This window comes from Apostichopus japonicus, chromosome 8, assembly GCF_037975245.1.
Source record: "Apostichopus japonicus isolate 1M-3 chromosome 8, ASM3797524v1, whole genome shotgun sequence".
NCBI lineage: Eukaryota > Metazoa > Echinodermata > Holothuroidea > Aspidochirotida > Stichopodidae > Apostichopus > Apostichopus japonicus.
The window spans coordinates 30304901-30326206 of NC_092568.1; the positions used below are offsets into that span (position 1 = coordinate 30304901).

Below are 21306 nucleotides of genomic sequence, written 5' to 3' on the forward strand. Positions count from 1 at the left end.
ACAAGTAAACTGACTATGAATATTTCATATATTGTTTTAATATCCTAAATCTAAAATGTTGCAAGGTTAATAAGTTTTATGAGGAAATGGTGAGGCTTAAGAATTAATCAATGAACATAGAAATGAATATTGGGTAATAATATTTCATGATTTGTTTTAAGACGTATCTTAAGTTTATGCCAGAAAAAAAAAAAAGTATTATGTGCAAATGGTGAGACCAAAGAATTATATGGACCAACATATTTACCTGATTGCAGAAACTAGCTATAATTTTTATTGTAAACAAAAGTTTTGCGCCAACCTTGCTCATGTTTAATTCCACACGATTGGCCCTCCTTAACCCCCCCCCTCCCTTCTCCTTCCTTCCCCTACCAATAGTAAAATTCAAAAAATTACTGGATATTTATGAGGAATGAGCTTACCTGTCTCCACCAAAACTTAGCACTCTCGTTTTACCGTGCCTAGAATAAACTGGTAACCTTTTAACACTGTGCGCCCTCTTATATCGGGATCTCTCCGGCCAATGCCCTTACTTCTTATGATACCGCTTCCCCTTCCCAAAGTGGCTTCCCTTACCTACGGTATACCTGGAGTAGCCTCCTCCCTGTATGGAGGCTACTGTACTCTCACCTATACGCTGTACTCTTAGAATCAACTCTCTTCAATACATTGAGTGAACCTGTAAGATGCAGAATATTTGACTATATGCATTTCCATGATCTCAGGGTGTCACAGAACAAAAACCTTATTCCAAAAAGGTGAAAAAGGTCTCAAGAAAACACAGTTCTGAACAAATTGAAGATGGGAAGAAAAAAATCTACGCACAAAACCGTACGTCTAGGCATGTCTTGGTGGTAGAATAAGAAGGGGGGGCATTGATAGGAGAGGTCCGGACATAGAGGGCGCACAGTGTTGAAAGGTAACCAGTTCGTTCTGGGCATGGCAGAACGAGAGTGCTAACGTTGTGGGGAGACAGATAAGCCAGGGATGAAGGGGAAAAAAATGAATCACACTTGTAGTTGGGAATCTATGTTCTAAGGTGTATTTAAAAGGTAAAGTCATTGGCAGACCTTGCATGATCTCATGAATTTCTGCATATCTCAAGATGACATTTGTTAAGACAGTGAAGACTTTATCTGACCTTGACTGCACATATTAATAGCACTTAAGCAGCTTTATAATAATATAACTGCCTCCAGAATTAAATTAAAATAAAATAAAAATGTCAGCAAACTGCTTATCCACAAGAGAGCCTGTGTAATAGATTGTGTAAAAGTAAGTTGGCCTGACGTTTCGATCCTAGCAGGATCTTCTTCAGAGGCTAAAATGGCTCCAGAATTAACAGATTTACTATGGATACAGTGTACATACAGTACATATTTCAGGCTTACAATTAATTGGCATATCAGGATGTATACACTCAGGATAATTAGTACAATTATATAATTACAGGACTAACAAAATATACAGTAGCAGGAAACACCGGAAACATTCAACACAAACATACTGTAGATATTGAAAGTTTATAGATTTCGTTTCCAGAACAAACAAAGAAGTAACAAAATATAACAGGAAAAGCAGAGACATCAGTCACTTCTGAGCTTTACTGTAGGTAAAGGTTATATGCTTTACTGTAGGTAAAGGTAAAGGTAGGTAGGTAAAGGTAGGTAAAGGCTTTACTGTAGGTAAAGGTTATATGCAAGCTGCCTGCATGTATACATCAAGGTGAGCTACTGTATATGTGTTGGGGATACAGTAAGTACTGTTCAACCTAATCATGATCAAGTAAAGAGGGTCAAGTCACCCTTCCTGCGATTTTATGCAACTCACAAACTGTGAAGTTACGAGACAATGAGCAGCCCCGTACTTCGTACTTGGCATGTTTAAAAGAAACCTTCTGGAACAAAATGAATCGACAACTGGACTTACGATACAAAGAGTTCAGTCTGTGAAGGAAAATTGAGTAAAATTTGGAAATATACTGGAAAGTTTGGTAATTGTGTAAGCTTAACTTTTGAGAATTGAGGCTTCATTTCACTGTCAGATAAGAACAGAAGAATATAGTGTCATAACTTAGTTCCAACTTGGGCTTGAATAATCTAAAACTTACTGCTACCGTAAGGACTAAATCCGAAGGGAAAATTCTGATCGATAAAAACGTGTGGGCACTTGAGATGGCAGAACAAGGAGGGGCATTGACCGAGGAGCTGGTCATGGAGGGTGCACAGTGTTAAAGGGTTACCATGGACATTATATGCACCGCAGAATGGGTGCAAAGGGCGTGAGGAGACAGGTAAGCGAGGAGTGAAGTAAATATAGGTTTTCATCATCTGGAGACAAAATAAGAAAACAAATTTGGAGAAACAAAATTGTGGGCATCTCTGGGATAAGCCTTGGTTCCAAAATAAAACTTTTATTCTGATATAATGTTTACACAAATGTCCTTTTTTGTGCCTCACACATCTGTGTCTAATGATCTGTAATGGGTGAACTAGAAGGAAAAGAGATAATAAAGAAGAAATGAAAAGAAAAGGAAGAATGCATGACAGGAATATCAAAAGAACAATGTCAAACAATAAATGTGTTTGCATGGACAGTTAAAGTCCTAGAAAGGAGAGGGACTTAAATGGTTATCCGGAGTGCAGTATTTTAGGTAAAATGAGAAGCAAGGTACAGGCATTAACACTATGACTATGAGTGAAAATTATAGCACACACACAAACACACATGTAGAGAAACATAGCGACAGGATAAAACAAAATAAGTGAATTCATACGCTCGTTTTACAGATTAATACATGTAGGAATCGATTGAACAATTTATCATGACAAGATGTTTTTTCGTTCAAGCTTAGGATAACAATGTCAGGAAAAACAAACTAGTGAATTCAAGCATAAGTTTTACAGATTAAGATGTAGGAAACAATTGAACAATTCATGAGGACATGTTTTTCTTTCAAGGATAACAATGTCAGGAAAATACAAAACTAGTGAACTCATGCATTAGTTTTACAGATTAACATATAGGAAACAATTGAACAAGTTATGACAACAGGGTATTATAATTTATGACAACAGGGTATTTTATCAAGGATAACAATGTCTTGTTTCCTAATCAAAACTATATAGTTGATGTTAGAGTATTTGCAAATTGACTCACATGAACATCACGTTACAGTATGCTCACTGATGCATCAAAAGCACATGATGTTATAATAAAAGAGCCAAATTTCCCTCTGCCCCCCACCCCTTCCTCATACCACTGACCAACTACGATACATAACCAATCGAATAGCACCAGTTTAAAGTACTGACCGACTTGGGGAATGTTTCTTATTTTTTTTACAAACTTGAGTAATAAATATAGAGAGTCAAGGTTATATACTTTAGTTATATAGAATAATACAACACTAGAGTGCACATGTCGTGTATGTCCATTGCCAAGTCTGAAGCATATAAATAACTGACTCCAATGTTTGTAAAAATGTCTCAGAGGGTAAATCGTAGTCACTGTATACACCAAGTCGAACACGCCCGTTTTGCAATCACACTGGTGTGAATTGATCTATGAACAGTACTGTAGTCAAACCCATCACAACGCTTGATAATTAATGTCACTTAATTCTTTGCTGGCAAGGTTTGAACTTTTACGGTACTTCAGCCTTCACTCCTTTTTGAAAGTGTTTTTCATGTAGATACCAAAATAGCAAATACCCATGTATATACACTTACTTGCATGACACCTGAGCCTAGTTGACAATTGATGTGATAATACGATGTACGTTAATAATTAAATTAAGCTACAGTACTGTAGCCTAACGTGCTGTAGGTGCATACCAATGTGATAAACTTAGCACAAAGGCAATCAAATGCACACTGCAGACTTGTATCTACTGTACAGTGGTACTATTAAAGTACAGTTGCTTAAAGTTGAGATTTGAAGGTAACGTCTGCACCATTACCTGGATATAACTTAGTATCAATTTTCTATTTTTTGTTGTGGGGAGTGCTACAGTATGAATGTGCTGGTAAATATCACTTTAGCACATCTTTCTTCACAATAGCTATAAAAGTATTAGATGTTCCCGTACAAAATGTATATGATGCAATATTAAAGCAGCTTTCAGTATCATTATTCCTGTAAAATATGGCCTCCTGAAGTGGTATGGATCATATGACAAGAGCCCACTCTAGTGTTATCTCACCCAATGTTGGTCTTAAACAACTTTATTGCAGGCTTTGGCAAAAAACATTGATTTCAATTATACCAGGAAGGAACTGTGAGAAGGGTTATGAATTTGCTGGTAGATATCACTTTAGCACATCTTTCTTCACAATACAGGGGGTCTATGATTTAAATGTTTCCATACAAAATGTATATGATGCAATATTAAAGCAGCCTTCAGTATCATTATTCCTGTAACATACGGCATCTTTAAGTGGTATGGATCATATGACAAGAGCCCACTCTAGTGTTATCTCACTCTAAGTTGGTCTTAAAACAACTTTATTGCAAACTAAGGCAAAGACATTTGATAGCAATTATACCCAGACCGAATTATATGCTAATTTACGTTTGGTTTAGAGCTACAGTAACTTAATACAGATTCCTTGCTTGTACAAAAATCATTCCTGCCCCCTTTTATAAAATTCAAATGTACTTGATGATATTTGTGCAGACGAATCAATACAGATCAAGTGCTGATCACATAAATAAAAATGTATATGAAAGGGATTTGAAAAACAAATTATGCCAGTGACCAGGGGAGGGAATGTAGGAAGGGGGAGGGTAACGAAGGAAGGGGCGGGGGGTGGGAGAAGAAAAGAAAGAAAAACAGCCCATACATGTATTTATTTCCCTATGTAAATTGTGCATATACTGCATTAGAGGGAGGACCAGTGTAAACACTAATTACTTTATACAATGAAACAATCAGAAGCAGAATTATACTGATCACTATATACAATTCAGTTAAAAACTGGTCATGAGCAGTCTGTGTCATATATGACAGCAAGGTCAACACCAATCTTTATGCAGGAACTGCAATGAACACAACTATAGTCAAATATATAATGCAAACATTGTCAAAGAATCAAAGATGGTCTGAAGCGAGCTTTACAAACATTGTGGCCAGCGAGTTTGGGGGTTGCTAAGTATGTAATGCTTTTAGATGGACATTTCAAAACGTTTTGTAAAAAATTGGCCAAAATTACTATGAAAAGGCGAAGAGCAAGGCCGTCAAAAATCTGTTGGATCTGCATGTGCAAAATATTACGGTATAATATTGTTCACGATGGAATGTATTTTAAACTACGTCATTAATTGCTTTATACCACTGCATATTTACTGTACTGTAGCTACAGTAATGTCACTGCACTACTGTACATGCACATGCATTACTGGATACTGTACATCCACTAAATCTACGTTAACCGTGCTACTACATGACAAGTACCGTACAGCAGTTCAAAATCGTTTTCCATCTGCTTGCACGCATTCCAGGGACAACTGGCTTCTGAGCTCTATTCAAATTACTGTTTACTAATACTTCAAACTTGAGATGAAACAAAACTGCAATTTCAAATTATTTCGCTGAAAAAAACAGGGAGTTGTTGTGTTTTTACACTGTGTTTGTAGAGCACTTCAGGGTCTTCTCGCCATATTCAAGACTCCATGGATTATACAGAGAAACTTAATGAATCCATTAATAATCTGTAATGTATAAGAATGTGTTGTAAGTTCTACATGGGTACTATAATGAAGAAGGAAGAGAGAGTTTCCAACCATGTGCATTATTGTTCATGGACTTGTGAAAATACTATATGTATAACATAAAACATGCTTTAATGTGCTATGTTGCAATATTCTGAATAACTTTATGATGTGGAGACATATATATGTATCGCAAGAGAGTCTATGGCTACAGTAGTCTTTCCTTTCGCAGTTCCTGTAATATCTTTTGGCTGCTTAATTATTCTTTCTCATAAGTTCTACATGGGATGGAGGTGTTGATGCAGATCATGGCTTTGGGGATGGGGAATATTGAGGGAAATGTTGATAGGGAAAGAGGGAGCAACTTGACCACACCATTTCTTCTACTAGAAATTCAGCTAAATAACTACAGGAGAAAAGTTTCTCAGTTTTCATCTAATAGCAAGGTTCTACCAATGAATATCATTGGTGGATGCACAGTGAAGTTCTCAGTTGGAAGGGATTGGGTTGGGACAGGGTAGGTATGGGGAGGGGTAGGGTTGGGTAGGGACAGGGTAGATATGGGGAGGGGTAGGGACACGTTCTATCCATTCATTTTCTTGAATTCCTTCTTTAGCCACTGTGTCCTTTTCACAAATTTTGCTCTCGTGAGCTACAGTAAGTACCTTGAGGATAGAGGACATGAACAAGGGGGGGGGGGGGAGGAGGACAATATGTGGTAATCTAGGCTGGCCATCTTGAGCCATCTCCCCACTGAATATGTTGTCATGCAGGTCACCTTACTGTAGACTATACTATCAAGCCTTCTATTTATCAGCAAAAACAAAAAATAACCTAAATTACTGTACAAGCCAAAGTAGTTTGACCACTCTTCAAAGTGGACTCTTCAAAGTGGACTCTCCTTCCAGCTCACCGGGAATGTCCTCTCGGTCATCAAATTATAGACATACTGTTTTAACCCTCGAACAAAATAGATTAGACCAATGTATCTGTATTCTGTAACAATACAGTAGCATTGTTTTTAGGAGTACCTAACGATAACAGTGGGCTACAGCAGAGTATGTTTCAGCCCTTTTGCTGTAGATACAGTAATCTTTCAAATTGGATTCTCTATTCAATAAACAGAATATCTTACTGTACAATACATTCTACTACTGTATACAACCAGCTTAGCTGAAAATCGTCATTGTCGAGCGAGTTAAATATCAAACCTACAGTATAAACAGGTACTGAGTATTTGATCAGATAATCACACCCTCCTACATTTTTATGTTCCAATTGAAGATTAATGAGCCAGAAGGGAATGAATGCACATTCCATCTCCATGCAGACAACATTTAAGCACCATGTGGTCACATGTTATACACAAGTTGCAACCTATTGAAATGTTGAAATTTCATTTCATATTTTGGAAAGAAAGTTGAATAGTTTTAAAGCTAAATGACCTACTGTGCATAAACTGTCACTACAGTATGTTGATATTGAACAAATTGAAACTGATTAAAGTCAACCCCAAAAAGTCGCTTGACAGAATTAAAGTAGCAGGTCATGTACTGTTCACATACTGGGTTGGACGATTACTGTATCTATAATCAATAATATTAAGTATAAATACGTCATTTATATAGCTTTAAATCACCAAAAAGTATCAAAGCCCTTCACAAAAAAAAAGGAGAAATACAGTGAAAACAAATAATAACCTAATAAAAATAATCCTAAAATACCAACACAAAAAAAGTAAAAATCAATAAGAGGTCATAAAAAGTACAATAAGAGATTATAAAAAATACAATAGGAGGATAAAAAATACAATAGGAGGTTATAAAAGTACAATAAGAGCTTATAACAAACAAGAGATTATAAAAAGTAAATATCATAATGTAGAACTAGGAACAAACAACTAAGTCAGTATGCTAGATATGGACTCTTTCTCTAGAACTGCATAATTAGGTCTATACTCAAGTAGAAAGCTATTCACTGTAGATCACAGTCAAGCATATACTGTGTACAAGACTATGGCCATTAATATCTACGTAGATTAATTCTTGATAATAAATTTACCAATTTGTAATTAGTAAACTCACCATGAAGATTGCAAAGTGAGGAACAGAGTAATATGACATGACATAAGAGCAGTCACTAACTAGCTGTGCTACAGTAAAAAATTACATACTCAGAGAAACACACGATGTGATATTAATTTAAAACCACTTCCGAAATTCTGCCATCGGTTTTTGTTCATATGCATAGAAACATGGTAACGGTGAGAGAACCCAGTACTTTAAGCCAAAAGGTCACGTGAAGTATCACAGGTATGCTGACCCAGATTTATACCAAGGAAAAATTTTGTAGTCTATGATCGTAATCACACATCTCATCATCTGTAATAAATGGTTCGTCTGAAAATTCTGAATTGTACAATTCAATGGTTATCATATATAGGTTTCAATCAGTACCTTCGCAATCCCTACCACCTTATTGTAGTGGATTATCCTTTAATTAACCTTAGCATGCCGCAGTCTCCCAAGTGGTACTCGTGTGCAACTTTCTGGCCAGAGGCTGTTAGTCTTTCGTTTACTTCCAGGAGATATATCTATTTCTTTTTCCTAAAATAGGTCAACATGTGAAGTTAGTTTTAGTATTAAATTGAGAACTGAACTAAACAATTCTTCAAAATTTAAAAATATTATTTAAAGTAAAATATATATATTTTTGTGAGAAAATAGAAATGTACAGTACTTCACAGTAACCTTTACCTCTATTTTTTAATGGGTCTCTATGTTTTAATATGACTCTATGTTTTAATAGGCCTCTATGTATGTTTTAATAGGTCTCTATGTTTTAATATGTCTCTATGTTTTAGTAGGTCTTGGAGTTTTAATAGGTCTCTACAGTATGTATGTTTTAATAGGTCTCTATGTTTTAATGGGCCTCTATGTTCAGGAGTTTTGTGCCATCAATGTGTATTATGGTTTACTACATCTTGCTTCAATACCACTTCCATCAAAGCCTGATAAATCCCAAACCAAGAGGAAAAGTTTGTATCTATCTAAAGCAAAGTTTATGTTTAAATGTGCAGTGAGTAATTACATTCATCAAAAATCTGAGCAAGTTTGATATACTATAATACAGACTGTTCATCCACGATGATCAATATGCAGATATGTGTTTCAAAGGATTTTCTAGTGGCTTCCTAATCCTTGGTAAAAATCAAACTAAAACTAAAATAACAATGCATCTATTCATTTACAGAAGGCTAGTCCTTTTCTTAAATAGAAAACTTATAGTATGAGGACCAATTTACTATTCAATGTTTGTGTACGCGGGTTATTGGAAGCTCGGAATTTTATCTCAAGCTCATATTATTGTTCTGAACTATCTTTGCACTTGTGTACAGTAGCAACTCGGATAAGTTATTTCCTGCAGTACCAGGTGCAAAAAAGCATCATGGTATTGGTATAAGTGCATTTATAGCATGGTGGTATACGTGCATTTATAGCATGATGGTATAAGTACATTTATAGCATGATGGTAGAAGGCATGCTATTGGTAGGAACAGTATAAGTACTAAAATAGGTAACGTTTGTGTGTACACATGTACTTGATATTCATGCCTGGAATTGTATCAGGAGCTCTGAACTGACTTTAAACTTTGGATGCTATTGTTCAACAACTCTACTTAAAAGAAGTGGTTCCCACAAGTAGAAGACAATAGAAGACAAAAGAAGCAAATCCTTGAGTGGGATTGATTGTTAACACAGGTCTCCAAAATGTTGAACCTGATATCCGGGAGTACTGAATTTAGTCCTTGCTATTAAACCTAATAGGATTAGACTAAAACTGCTTTTAAGTTGGCAATCTTGATAACACTTATGAGTGTCTAGACGACCAAGGTTTAATAAAAAGTTCTCTAGTTTTGTTGCCATGCATCCACAAGTGGGGAAGATAATCAATACAACTTACAATGGCAGGTTTACATACAAATGTTACCTTTTCATGTTATTAAATGATCACTTATAGTTGGAAGACAAAAAGACCCAACACAAAAAGTGCAATTTCTCTTGACATCGCTTCCTGGTTGTATCGATTGACACAGGGGGAGGGGAGGGGGGGTGTAGTACAGTATGCAAAGTACCCGGGCTTCTGAATGGTTTATAATTAAAAAGCAAGTTTTCATTTGTAGATATATTTACTTATACACCAAACTTGTTTTGGTAACAATGTCTCATATTCAACACAAAATTAATGACTTTTGCCTTCCAGCACAACTACTTTGTTAGTGTATTAAAGGAGAATTGAAGGCATGACATTAAGCCATTTCTTACTTTTTTAAAGCCTATATTTAAATCAACAATTAGGATCATGATTGCGTGCTGCCTTCAATTCCCCTTTAAGTTGTGACACACTAGAAACCCCAAGCAACTCAAAGACAAACTCTAAGCACCGTAATTCTTATCCACTGATAATACCAATACCATCTCACGACACTCCAAGGCAGAGATATACTGTATTGCCATCTCTGAAATCCTTACCCTTCGTTTTGGATCAGAGGCATACTGGTAGAGAGCATGCCATGACTATGTAAATTAATATACGCCACGTCAAGGCTTTTACAGAGGTCTTGAAAACAAGGCACGCCATACAAATTGGTACATTAATTCACTACATGTCCTAAAATTGAACAGCAATCCTCATCTTCACTTGTCTTTTAGATAGTATCTTCTTCGCGCGTGGATCAAAAGGGAAGTCTTTTGAGAGTCTTAAGGGTAAGAGTTGACATTGCAATTAGATATGAGCAAAGCTAAAATTCATTTCACAATTTGTCTTGTCCTGCCAACAATTTTTCAAGCTATAAATCATGAAGTAGAAGTTTCCTATCAAATCAAGTCACCACAAACAAAATATTTTTGAGATATTCTGTTACAACAATACAGCAGAAGGACTTGAAATGGCAAAAGACTGGTTGACCAATCCGATACTGCTGAGGAGTATGGCCATATTTTGCAGTGTATACTACCGTATGTTTACATTGAAGGTACCCAGAATACAGCATACTATCCAATACTGCCGAGGAGTATGGCCATATTTTGAAGGTACCCAGAATACAGCATACAGTACTATCCAATACTGCCGAGGAGTATTGCCATATTTTGCAGTGTATACTACCGTATGTTTACATTGAAGGTACCCAGAATACAGCATACAGTACTATCCAATACTGCCGAGGAGTATGGCAATATTTTGAAGGTACCCAGAATACAGCATACAGTACTATCCAATAGTGCCGAGGAGTATTGCCATATTTTGCAGTGTATACTACAGTATGTTTACATTGAAGGTACCCAGAATACAGCATACTATCCAATACTGCCGAGGTGTATGGCCATATTTTGCAGTGTATACTACTGTGTGCTTACATTGAAGGTACCCAGAATACAGCAGTACTCAGCTATACAATGGTATATCTTTAATTCTCACAACATCTGTTAATAACACACCTTCAGTTTTTTCTTCAATCCATGAACCGACTCTGCACTTTCATGTTATACTGTATCAGGCTAATGTATAGTGAAGCAGATGGCAACTGCTCACCTTACTTTAATTCACACTCAAATGTCATAAAAGGAGTCTATTAGACTTGCAAATGAAAAAAGTGAAAAGTTATACAAGTCAAAACAAAACATGGTTTGGATGGGTTTGCAACTGCTGGGTAATTCATCTCTGACTACTGATAGAACAAAAATGGCCTTGTTGACGTTTCGCTTCGGCTGGTGCCAATTCGTCTTCCTTGGGCAATGACTGCACAAGCCATTACCCAAAGTTCGACCTACAGCATGTATTCTACTGTACATTTGAATGAAAATTGCCAAAGATAATAATGCAGCAAGCAATAAAGTGCCTTTGACCTACACGAAAAAAACAAAACAAAATCTGGATGTTTTTCTGTAGGTCTTGAAGGTTAGTTTCCTCCCCTGAAAAGGCAGTTCACTCAATCTTATAGGGCAGGTTCAATTTCAAACGAGGAGGGAATACTTCAATCATGTTTCATTTGTTTTTTCTTTGATAAATTAATTCCTTCTTTTATCTGGCTTGTGCTTGACTAAACTATTTTGGGGGCAAACCAGAAACATGAGAACCCTGACATTTCATTAGCGTAAACCAAGGTTATAAGCAAAACAAAAGGTCACATGATAGTACTGTACTTCATGGTCAGGTCAGACTTACAGCATACTCATCTAAATTCTTCAAAGGTAACAATTTTTTTGGAACTAAAGCCCTTTTCGTGAAGACTAGCTTTGCGTGAAGTTAGGTGGACTTACCGTAACGTACGGGGAATCTACCCGTCATCAGGGCCGCTCTACTTGGTGTACACATAGGGAAGGATACATGGTGCGTTAGCTTCACCCCTTCCCTGGCTAGCTGGTCTATATGAGGTGTCTTCATTGTATTATTACCGAAACAGCCGATGTCACCTATACCCACGTCGTCCATAATGATGAACACGATATTAGGCCGCCGACTCTTGGTGTCTTCTTCTTCTGCCAAGGAGGTCTGATAATTTGCTAGATACACCAGTAGGAGGAGTAAAACCACAGAGAGATGTTGACTACTAGCTGCCATTTTGATTAAGCCTTTGGTATGATGATATAAATATTGCACAATTTGTTTTCCAAACAGGGTTTGAAGGGCACAAGGATGACTGACAGGGGTTGTAGTCAGGATGTCTGGAGGTGTCACCTGGATATCGGACCTTCCATGGATGGAATACTTCAAAAGCGATTTGAGTTTACTCCGATAGCATACCAAGGAATGTTCACCTGTAACCAGAAGACAAACAAAAAATATATATAGGTCTTTATATAAAAGTAGCCAGTTGTGATAACAACACAAATAACATGACATCAGTTACTTACAAACAAGGTGACATAAGAACTCGATGAAAAAACCACCCTTAACCTAATACTTGAAATTCCCCAAAACATGCTTGGTTTACCTATGTTCCATGATCGAAAAGTCTGTGCAAATCGGTGTACAGGTCACTTCTAAATGTTAGATTTGGAAGGAAGAGTTTGGATGTGGTATAGGGGGCGCCGTGCTCAAACGAGTTAGTCTACACTTAGATAGAAGAGGTAAGGGCATTTAAGTAGACTTTAGACAAGTATAAAATCAGCAGCAGAATAAATAAAAGAAGAAAATCAAGACCGATGATACCGCACGGCTAATAGTCCAAACCCATCACCGGCTTGAAGCGCAGTTAATATTGCCATGACGATAACAAATAACAATACACTCTGCAAACATAAGGCCAAAACCATACTGAAACAAACGCAGTCGCTAAATTTATGGCACGCTTTATGTACCGGCAACAGTATAGACTACTATCTACGAGTAATAACGTGATTTTATGGGTGTGTACATTAGGACTGCTTTCTGCAGACAAACAATTCATACGCTGGACCAAGAGTGACAGGTATATTGCCAACCGAGAAACATACCCACAAATGGTTTTACACTATTAAGTAAATATAGAGAACTAGGGCTTTATTAATACTGTACAAAGGGCCTACTGCAGTTTCAAACACTGATGGTCTGTACTTGCTGCAATCAATAGACTGATTTAACAATAACTTTATCAATCATTCCTTCTCAGGTCAAACTATGTTAAAAGCATGCAACTTCAATACCTACTGTACCTTCCAAAAGGTACTCTAATCTGAGCTTTTAAATGTTTGTGCAGAGGCTTCTGCCCACAGGGTCAAAGGAATGAACAGAATAGAGCAAAATGTAACATAACAAGGAAGGGTTTCACTCTGGGCAGGAATGAGGCATGCTGAATGCACAATATTATGTAATCTTAAAGGCATTTTTTAGTGGCAGTCTATTGGGTATATGCCCATCATTTTTTCATTGCTACTTTCCTCGTTCGGGGATTTTTCATCCTAATGATTCAGAGAAGTGACTTTTTGAACCTCACGCCAACTTAATCTAATATATTTTGAACAGAAGGATGAGCGATGGTGACATCATTGCGGCACTTCGTTTCGGGGACTGCAGGGACGCTATCATTAGCAAGCTAAAAGTAAAATAGCTATTTAGATGGAAATTTCCCAGTGAAGTTGCAAGTTAGCGCAATCTTATGGAGAGATAAAACGTTCCAGAATCCCCTAACTAGTTCTTCATCATTATATGTTGTTCAGATATTTGTTATTTGAGATATTTTTTGAATCACAGCCGTACCCGAAGTCTATACACATTCATGTGTATTGTATCAAGGCCAAGCTAAGAGTGAGATCTGATAGAGTCTGACCAATGTGCCGCACTGACGTCACGTCTCAACCTATGTCAGTGTTAGATTCAAGTTTTTTGGCAAGACCGGGCCAACATTTCAAGCAGTCTATCGCAGAAACTAAAATTCATGACAGGGCAAGGCTTAGGGTGATAGAAAGACAAAAATTGATATGACGGGGAGGACTGGATCCCATTTTTCCATAACAAATTCCTTTAATAGAATGAATCCCAACCGTTGTAAAATCTTGCTCATTCACGATATGTAAACTCTTGTCAATTTCCCAGAGTTGCATATGCTGTAGATATAGACTCTGACATAACAAGGCTCTCTTCGGACAACTCTCTAGTCAGAGTAAAATGCCAGTACGGTAACACGTAGTCTAGGAGCCAAACCAACATGTGCCATGTATTAAAGTATATTCAGTAGTGTTTACAACACACTATAAACTTTACTGTGATGGTTTAAGTTTTGATCCCTGGTATTATCATTGGGAGCTTTATATTCAATTTAGTATGTTATTCATGTTGGCAGTTGTCTCTAAAAAAACTATGACATTCTGACTTTTGAACAACCTGAAACTAACTGTAATTCTACTCAGCTTTATTTTTGACAGCTTGGGTGGAGACAAATTTTGACACTACCGACTAGCTTCTTGTTGAATGATTGTACAGACCAAATTTGTCATGATTTTGAAGATTTCAAACTGAAAATAACAAAGTAAATACAGCACCATACAAAGCACCATAAATAATAAACGTATTCCTTGCAAATTTGCAATTCTGGTGATCGTGCCAAAAGCGATTTGCTGTTTTCTGATTTGAGCTATACATTCATTTGCAATGGTTTCTGTAGCCTTTGAACAATTCACACTTATAGTACTTGGCATAAATTATATAGTTCACTGCAATCAATCAGTCCAACATTTCGTAATCCTCTTATAAATACAGCTCAACCAAAATGAAACACGGCAAAAGAAGGAAAGCAAAATTGGCTTCCAATCACCTAATCAGGTTTCAAATTATCCTTAATCAAGAGTACTAATCTAATTTAATTTGATGTAAATTGACAAGATATTTCCTTTCCACATATATGATCATTCTTGCCTTAATTAGGCCGCAATTTCACTGGTTAGGGATTTCTATTGCAATTTAAGGATCTGACTCCTTTCATGAGCTCATGTGATTCAGCAAATGACAAGTATTTAACTTGACACTTGACTGTACTTTACAATATTCACACAAAATTCATAGCCATAGCCTGGGGTAGCTAGGAGCTGTTGTATCACTGTTTCATGCCATTGTGGTGCGGAAGTTATAATCAGACTAAAGAGATTTAGCCTACATAACATGGACTTGATGTGAGTACTGTGTGTGTCATGTATTGAGAGAAACATCATCATAACAGGTATCCAGCAGTGGTGCTTTTACACTAGACTGCTACACTAGTCACACAGCATAAATATTAGGAGCTCCCAGCATCTATTGCTCTAACAAAACTTGCGAAAACCAAAACGAACACACAGTCATCGTGCCTATATATGTGACGAGATGTTTACATAAACAAGGTGCTCTTTTTTGAACAACATTCCTATAATACATGCCTAGAATCTTGAGGTTGAACACTACTGACTAGTGAAATCAGAAGAAATGTTAAACATTTTACTAAGACAAACTGAAATAGTGCATACTATCCAGGGGTTCACATTATGCCAGGCCTTCTTTTATGTAGGAAGTGAAAAATCTCACCGGAGGGGGGGGTGTGGGGGGTAGAGCTGCCGCCATGTCCCCCTTCTTCAACCTGCTGGCTACCGCCCTGAAATTAGTTACTCCTAATGCTAAGAGAATTCCCAAAGTTATTGGTTGGTGTATTTACAAGTGATTTGCCTTATCTGTCACCATTCTACTATCCCACTTTGCCTCTAAACCTGCTAATGCATCATGTCAAAATCACCATAGGACGTTGAGAGAACTGCGGTTACAGGCTACATATGTACAAGCATCACAAAGCTTTTTTTGCTTTAGTTCTGCGGCGATTAATATCTCTATTGGTTTGATAATGATTTAGCCTCGCTATAGAGATTTAGCAGCAACTGCCATGCAGCTTTTCTTGTTGAAGGTACAGTATGCCTAAATTGGTACAGTAACATTTACGTAGCACTTTCGCCCCACAAAGTCCACATTCAGGTACATCGCCCACTTTCATTCATGTACAGTATAGATTAGATAAATATATTTATATTACAATTTCAATTAAATATATATGTTGAGACTAGTGGAACACTAGTAGTTGTTAATCAGATTTTCACACGTTGAGCGATCATCAGACATACAGTAATATATATATACTGTATATTCTTAATAAGATTTTGACTATATACAGTATGAAGGCAGATTGAACATATATTTTTCTTTCCAGAGATTATGCATACAAATTTCAATGTAACCATTAACATGTAATATTTACACAGAAAACTTTGCTTTGCTGTGAAATCTACGTACCAAAATATGCAGGTATGTGAAGTTTACACACAAAAGTATTGCAGATACAGCTGTTTGGCAACAAACTGCACTGTAGTACATGTATGTATGGGAATTTTTTTGCCAGAAAGATTCTCACAGGAAAGAATGCCAATCCTGACCTGTTAAATAGATCTAACATGTTGCATATTTAGTCCTACTGGGAGGAGGGGGGTGGGAGGATTTGAGATTTCTTTGTCACTGCTTTTTTGATAAATAGCAGCCAGAATTTCATCTCAGTTAATACATTGTACAGTACACAACTTCACTGGTAGCTCTGCGCTCAGTGCTTTTAGCGTTAAGTGTCATCGACAACAATGCAGATCTATACTTAACATGCATTTCTCACATATATTCTACGGAACAGAAGGTGTGCTCAAGATAAGCATTTCAATAGTGGAGAAGACATACAATTGTGTTATGGGAATGAGATTTAGTTGGGTACTGTCCATCTGTGCAACATGCTGCATACCTCCAAGTCTGGTACCATTTTTGTTTTTCATGTCTCCTTGTTACCCAAGGTTGCAAATCTAGGATTTTCTGAACAATAACAAGGATTATTTTTGGGAGAAATTTTTGAGGCATGTCTATGATGTCACAAAACAATAGTTTGAAAGGAATCAATGAAAGAAATAAACAGAGATTAGGAACTGGCATTATTAAAAAAAAGGTATGATCAACATCTGCTAAGGACGTTTTGGTGAGTGTCTGTACAGCAGGTACAGTACTTAAAATGCTGGATGAACTTGAAATGGCAGTTTCTGGCACTCCAGACCACCCAACGTAGTCCATCACAAATAAACAATACTTACAATTATATATGTCGGTGAAAACATAAATCTTCATAAAACGATAATTTTGCCAAGCTGCATGAGTGCAAAGTGGTAAAACTGTCAAATGATGATAAATACTGTATACAACACAAAGTAAATACAGTGTGTATGCTATTCCACTGGTCTGAAGGTACAGTAAACTTCACAAACTGTAACTGTATACCACCTGTGGCGGGGGGGGGGACGGAGCAGGGGAAGGGAGGGATGGAAAGAGGGGCTTCCTTTTTCAAAACAATACTATGGAATAGACACAATCAGAAAGGCAGGTGTTCAAGGGGTTCAGATGGGGCACAATCCTTGTCAATATATACAGTAATGCACCACTATATGCTTTGCTGATGTAGGCGTATATTATTCCTCTGTAAAGTGAATGGGGCAAGCACTTTGTTTGTGAAACTAATTTGTTTCTTCACGTTTGTCAATTCGTTCAGGAAAAAATACCTCCTAGGATCGAAATGCCAGGCTCTTGAACTTGAATAAATTCACAGGTTTTTTTTTCTTCCAGAAAGCAAATTTATTCTTATTTGTATATTTCTATTTTGGTTCTTAGGTTGATAAAAAATTTGTTTAAATCATTATTAGCATGTACATATACTTATAACTTTTATAGTTGAAATGACTATAAATAGCTTTTTTTGTTGCACCATCAACACCAATGTTGTTGATGGTGCAGAACACCATCTGACCACGGAGAATAATTTACGTGGTAAAATTGCGTTGCAGAAATGCTACACAAATGGTTAAATTGATAATGAAAACATGTATCAGTTTTAAACATAGTAAAGTAGCAACTCCAATAGACGATTATTTGGGAGGGGGTACTTAACCGTTACAAATTTTCTTTACGCTACTGTAGGTAAAGGATCTCAGAGTGCATATAAAGAGGTGAGATAGGTAATGGAGGAATGAATTAAATCCCTAGCATTTTGTCTTGTTTCATGATAAGCTTTCGCACACTTCACAATTGCAATACAACATTTAAACATTGGATTAAATACCCTACATCAGTGGTTCTCAAACTTTTTTAGGCGACTGCCCCCTTCAACCATCTTGAACTGTCCCAATGCCCAATCCCCTACCCCCTACCCTCAACCTACCGTTCATAGTCGGCCACTCAAGCAAGCAATCAGACTGTTCGAAGATATGCAGTTAGGAATTAAAAAATAGCTTACATTCCCTACAAGCTGATGAATTTTCTCTCAAAAATAGTTATACTGTATTTTGGATTCCCAGACCCCCTGGATGCCTTATTGTGCCCTAAATCACTGCAGTGTTGTGTTGTAATCGTCAGGGACCGCCCCCTACTCCCTGTGTACCCTGTAGCACCCCCCTGAGACTTCCCAATGCCCCCAGGGGGGCGGTAGGGACCACTTTGAGAACCACTGCCCTACACCGTCCCACTCATCTTCATCATCGCCTTCAGCCTCATCATCGTCACGGAATGGAGCATCTAGTTGTCATCTCACACAGAAATACTGACAATGTATATAAATACACACAGCCAGACAGAAAGATACAAAAGGCATCGGAATTGGGAAGAAAACTATCACAAAAAGATCCTAATTAAAGTCTACCATGGAGGATCAATAAGGAATGAAAATGACGATCTGAGAAAAAATTCTGTGAAATTTCATTCCTTACCATCAGTTTTACTTATAATGATAGTTATGAGAGGTTGCTCACACAAAACTGAAGACGTTTACATTTGGACTGACATTTTCCAGAAGGAATTTGCTTTAATATGTATCAGCATTTTGGGACATGTACAAATCACCTGGGAATCGACAATTCCTCCCCACCCCCCCCCCCCAACACCTCCATTTCATCATCTTATTGAGTGTTCCTTGGCAGTATCACGATGGCCAATTTCCTACATGCTAAACTAGATTGAGACTTTTTAATGTGATTGCAATTTAAGTGGAGAATTTGTTCATGCAAACTACCAAATTCACAGTTCTGAGGGAATCTCAGTTAGGCTCCAATCAGGAATCTAATTCAAATTTTAAATTAAATTTGTACGGCGATTTGCGAATCTACATTGAGACCATTTTCTCCAGGTGAAATACGTGAACATCTGCTTTTCATCAGGCATACAAGAATGTTTTCACAACAAATATTGGATATAAATTCTGGTGATCAAAATACCAATTTATGAAGGTCTACAATTCTACATTTGGGGTCATTCAATTTCACCTTGCTTCCCCACTTGCTAAACCATTTGCTATACAGTTTTCAAGAACAACAATTGTGACGTGTGTTTAATACAATAGTCTCTTGTCTTCAATGTAATTTGAATATTAAAGTTGAGTAAATTCGGGTAATACCTGAGTCGTCCACTGTGACCTTTTTGAAGAAATTGAAATACTGTGATACAGGATTAGGTATATATTTCCTGTAATAGCATCAGTACTTTTAACCAAAAACTTAAAATATTTTAGCTTTAGAGGACACATGGAAAGGAAGTCCCAAGGATGAGCTTAATTCCCAGCTTGGTTCTAGAGTTAGAGCATGTTACATGCAGTAGAACCCTGGCTGCTTGGGCGTGAGAACGTTGTGAGGAATGATACATTTTCAGGGATGAGAATTTTCATTTTATGACAAAGTACATGTGTGAGAACAAAACGTTGCTCCAGATGCTGAAAGATGCACATACAGTGAGGAGATGAGTAAAAGAAAGCCGGTCCTTTTGTAAAACAACAATGCATTGGAACGGACAGTGTGAAAAGGATACAGGAACAGTGAAGATTTGGATAAAATGAAGATGTCTGTACAGTGACTGTACATGCATACATGTATTAAGTGGCTGCTACACATACATTTAGTACTATACTCGCAGGGTCTGAGCTTTTATCATTTGTAGTAACATTTGGCAGCTCTAAGTATTTTTCACAATTCATCATTGACTGACAGCCCCAAAAAAGTACAATTATTTGCACTGTATGACCTACTGTACTAAGAGATGTTCTTGGTAGCAGAATATTGTGAAGCATCTATGGATGAAATCCAGGGCTATTTGCACTTGAAAAGTGCCCATACATCATAATTAAACCCACTTGCAATACCTCTCTTTTAGTTTTAGTTTCATATTGCACTTAGGTATTTTGTCTGTAGACCGGCGGTTTCCACTCTATCAATGCTGAAGTTTTTGCATGAACTTACAACAGTACATGTTTACTGTATCTGTGTTATAGCCATTGAACTGGTCACTGAGGTCATAATGAATGAATATATTATGTACAGTACAGTACGACAGTAGTAAGGTAAACTGAATGCAAAAACTACTTCTGATCCGAGAAATGCTATAAAATTTCAATACAAACTGTACCTGCACATAGTAATACAGAAACTTTATAAAAAATATATATATATATACTGTATAAATAAAAATACCATGTGATGGACTCAATGTAGAATGATAGGTGGTGAGACCTTTAGCTTCATTTTCAGGAGTGTTTACTGTAGTAACTTATAAACCAAATGCACCATTCAAAAGACTAATAATAAACGGATGATACCATCTACAGTAACTGGACTTTGGTACGCACAAAATGTCTGTCAAAGGAGCCTGCCTCACTGTAGAATGATGAATTATTTATAAGTAACACATTCTCAAAACAGTTAAAAGAGGATGAATTTAGTACATGTCACTCTGAAACTATGTACAGAAAACTTCACCATAATTTATCATAAGCAATGCTGGGCTATTACTGCCATGATGTAATCTTTTACAACCTGTCTGTTTTTCTAAAAGAACATCCAGATTAGAACAGTTAAGCACTGTACCTCACATGCACAGACACGCTGTCCATGTTTATGATATTTGAAGAGAACCCATAAAAGTTGAAAAGTTCAAAAGATTAGGAATGTGCATAACAGTACTGTCTTGTTTCAGGCAACAATTACATGTGATGGATTCAGGAGAGTAAATTCCTTTCACAACGACACTTTTATCAAC

At 36.9% G+C, this 21306-nt stretch overlaps 1 protein-coding gene across 2 annotated transcripts in view; it reads right to left on the reverse strand.

Annotated features, from left to right (window-relative positions):
* The window catches only part of LOC139971524 (steryl-sulfatase-like), a 51598-nt gene that overhangs the window by 24022 nt on the left and 6270 nt on the right, over positions 1 to 21306 (reverse strand). For both annotated transcript variants that reach the window (XM_071978083.1, XM_071978081.1), the window contains exon 2: positions 12033 to 12530. In XM_071978083.1, coding sequence (XP_071834184.1) covers positions 12033 to 12333 — 301 coding nt within the window. In that variant the 5' untranslated portion in view covers positions 12334 to 12530. The remainder of the gene's footprint in view (positions 1 to 12032; positions 12531 to 21306) is intronic.